Source organism: Ciconia boyciana, chromosome 6, assembly GCF_034638445.1.
Source record: "Ciconia boyciana chromosome 6, ASM3463844v1, whole genome shotgun sequence".
Classification (NCBI taxonomy): Eukaryota; Metazoa; Chordata; class Aves; order Ciconiiformes; family Ciconiidae; genus Ciconia; species Ciconia boyciana.
The window spans coordinates 55,875,269-55,878,505 of NC_132939.1; the positions used below are offsets into that span (position 1 = coordinate 55,875,269).

Below are 3,237 nucleotides of genomic sequence, written 5' to 3' on the forward strand. Positions count from 1 at the left end.
TCCCAAGACATAAAAAGGCCAGTGGAACTGGATTCAAAACATCCAGCTGGGCTTGTTGTGAAATGGAAGCTTTTGCTCTCTTTAAAACACACTCTGTGTTGAAACAGGCAGCAAAAATCTTTGATGCAGGGGGAATGTATCAAACTTGACTTTTGCAATTTCCTGTTTGGTTTCTTGCAAACGGCTTTTGTCTAATCATATTTGATCTCCGAGATAATTGTATTTAATGTGGATTAGGTAGTATGACATATCCATTGTGGTCTTTTGTCATTCTCTGTTTCATTTTGAATGTGACATGATATTTTCTAGTACAGATGAAATTTGTTCAGCAGTCAGCTTTGAAAGAGAGTCTGTCTTTTATAGCTTTGTAAAATGTTATGGATAGCAAGCAAAAAAAGCTACTTTATTCCCAAGCTTCTCAAATTCTTCTCTCTAATTTGTAGATTACAGCCACCACTGTGGAGAGGAAAGGTGGCTTATCCTCAAATCCTGTCCTGTTTAGCAGCCTCCATAGCACAGCTGCACACAGACAGGAGGGGTGTAATTTGGTACCAAAGGGAGAGGTTACTGGGAGAGTCAAAATGTGATGCGGGAGTTGAAGGACAAGGTGTTGAAAGAGACTGATTTACCAGTCCGGTGAGTATTGGCCACGGTAGTTTAACGCTGATGGTATAGCAGCATTCTGTGATGCGGCTGAGCGAAGGCAAGGTTGGTTCCTCTGTTATTCATAGGCTGTGGCAACTTCAACAGTACTGTGCTGCTGCTAGTTGTAGTAGTACTACTACTAGTATAACAGCAGGAAGGATTTTTATTTTGTTGTTACTGAGCCAGAGGGTTTAATCTGTAGAAGAAAGCCCTATTGAGAAAGGCAAAGAAAGAATAATAATGGAAAAAAAACCAAAAGCATTTACAAGTGGGGTGTAAAACAGGAGACTGTAATTGGGTCTAAAGGTTGGAAGGTAACAGCGGCAGCATGGAAGCCACTGTGGGGAAGGAAAGGTTGGTTGGTGTTGCAGCAAGAGTGTTTCTTAAGGAGAACATTCCCAGACTTTTTTCAGTTTTCCCTGAAGCATTGGAGTTGTACGAGATTTGAAAGGACAGCGTAGGTAGGATGCACTGATGTCCAGGTTTTACTCATTGCTCAAAATCAAGCCAGTTATCAATGCCCTGATGGAATTTTTCCCTTCTGGTCAGGGTGGCAGAGAGATTTGGACATATGGCTCTGGGTTGTTGGGGTTTTTTTGCCAGTAATGCAAAATGCCAGGGTTTGGTCTCCCTATCTACTACAGTAGTCTGGGAGTTTTAGTTACTGAGTACTGCAGAGACTTGGGGCTTTACAATACCCACGCTGCTCATGCTCTTCCTGCAGTACATAACAGTTGCGGTTTCTGAGGTTGCCGAGCAGTTCTTTGGGTTTTTACACAGTATTCAGAAGTGTGTGTCCTGAACATTTATAGATATGTGAAGTAGATATTCTGCAGCTTTTTCTGAAACAATGTCCTCTACTTGCATGAGACTGTGGAGCCTGCGCTCAGTGAGCCAGGAGAGACTCTTCCAGACCTGCGTTCCCAAACATAAAAGGAACAAGGATGGAAGCAAAAACCTTTTGTGTGAACTTTATTTTAGTAGTAGATGGTCTTAGGAGAGCATTAGGTGTCCTTCTCTTGCCTGAAAGGGGAATCCATAAATTTGCAGAAGGGTGTGTTTTGCACCTCTGTGTAGAGGGTAAAATAGTTGTTGAATCATGAAGAATATGTGTTGTGATCTAGGATGAAGTTGGGAAGACAACTAAAACCTGTATAAGGACAAGGTTAAATAATTCCTCTTTTCTTTACCTTTGCCATATTTCTGTATTGAATAACTGCTATCTTACTGAGAACTTTTCTTCATACCACTGAGGAATCCACTAAGAGCACTAAAGAAACTTTAGCCTTCCCTGTAGGAGAAGTCTGGGGTAGCAGGAGTGTTGGAAATTTGCCACTTCATTGCTATGGAGCCTTTCAAAATCCAGTTTGAAGTTTTTTCACTGTATAGATTTATAAATCCTGCATTGCTGCAATGGTGTGTTTTGCAAGTGAAGTGAGAGCACTGAGTACACTCCACCTGTTTTACAGTAACAACTTTTGCAATTCATATGTTTTTGCATGATCTCTAGATAAATCAAGGGTTCACTTCTGAGCCATACATAAAGGCAGAACAAATTCCCTGCATCACATCCTTGCTGTGCTTGCTCTATGCCTTTGTGCAGTATGATTCCATTGCTGGTGGTCACAAAACAATCACATTGCTGTAAACTTACACTTTGGTATGTGAGTGCTTTGTGGACAGCTGTATCTCTTCTTTCTAAATGCATATAATTACTTAGTCTGACTTGGAGCCTCTATGTCAGCTCTTATGTATATTCCATGTAATATACATAGGTTTCCTGCAATAATATTGATTCTAAAAGAAATGGAAGAAATAGTGTAAAGTGTGTGTCTGTGGTATTCCTGACAGGTTAGCACCACGTACATGAAATCTCAGTAATTTTGCAGGTTTGCTAGTGGTTACTCTTTTGTAATGACTTTGAGACAAAGCAAATACTGATATTGCCCTTCAGTCTAATTTTGCCATGTCTTTCTTCACAGCTTCCTGTTATGGGAGGAGCCTTTATGGACTCACCCAACGAGGACTTTAGTACAGAGTACTCCTTGTTTAACTCATCAGCCAACGTCCATGCAGCTTCTTCCATGCAGAATCCACCAGAAGAGACATCCCGTTCTTCAAATGATGCTATATTGTTATGGATTGCAATAATAGCAACAATTGGAAATATTGTGGTTGTGGGAGTGGTGTATGCCTTCACCTTCTAGGATGACTGTCATTCCAAACACTGGAAGAGAGGGTAACTGCAACAGGATTTGTCATGTGTATGTATGTATGTGTGTATATATACATGTATATCTATATAAATACATATAGGTAGGGACTTTGTTGATTAAGTCCTGCCACAATCACAGAAATGAAATGCAAGTTAATCATCTTGAATCTTGATGGCAGAGAGTTTGGATGCAATTGCAAATTGTATGGAGGTCAGAGCTTTAACTGAGAACAGCCAATACCAGTTTTGTACAGAAATGTAATAAAAGAGAGACCAGCGTGGGTATAGCAAATAAAAAAAGAAAGTGAGATTTATATAGAAAGTGCTTATTTTCTACTGTTTAGATTTTTCTAGCAGCTCTTCTGGGTTTTGTCAGC

General features: G+C 40.2%; 1 protein-coding gene across 1 annotated transcript; it reads left to right on the forward strand.

Annotated features, from left to right (window-relative positions):
- Positions 1-687: 687 nt before the first annotated feature.
- On the forward strand, positions 688-2,852 carry C6H14orf132 (chromosome 6 C14orf132 homolog). Its single transcript, XM_072865489.1, has 2 exons — positions 688-708; positions 2,571-2,852. The coding sequence occupies exons 1-2, from the start codon at positions 688-690 to the stop codon at positions 2,850-2,852; spliced, it is 303 nt and encodes a 100-aa protein (XP_072721590.1).
- The last annotated feature ends 385 nt before the right edge of the window (positions 2,853-3,237 follow it).

Excerpts from the sequence above, each read along its gene's own strand:
- C6H14orf132 (XM_072865489.1), top strand. The coding sequence starts at position 688 with ATGCGGCTGAGCGAAGGCAAG. Across the intron at positions 709-2,570 it reads TGCGGCTGAGCGAAGGCAAG|ACAAAGCAAATACTGATATT; the intron begins GTTGGTTCCTCT and ends AATGACTTTGAG.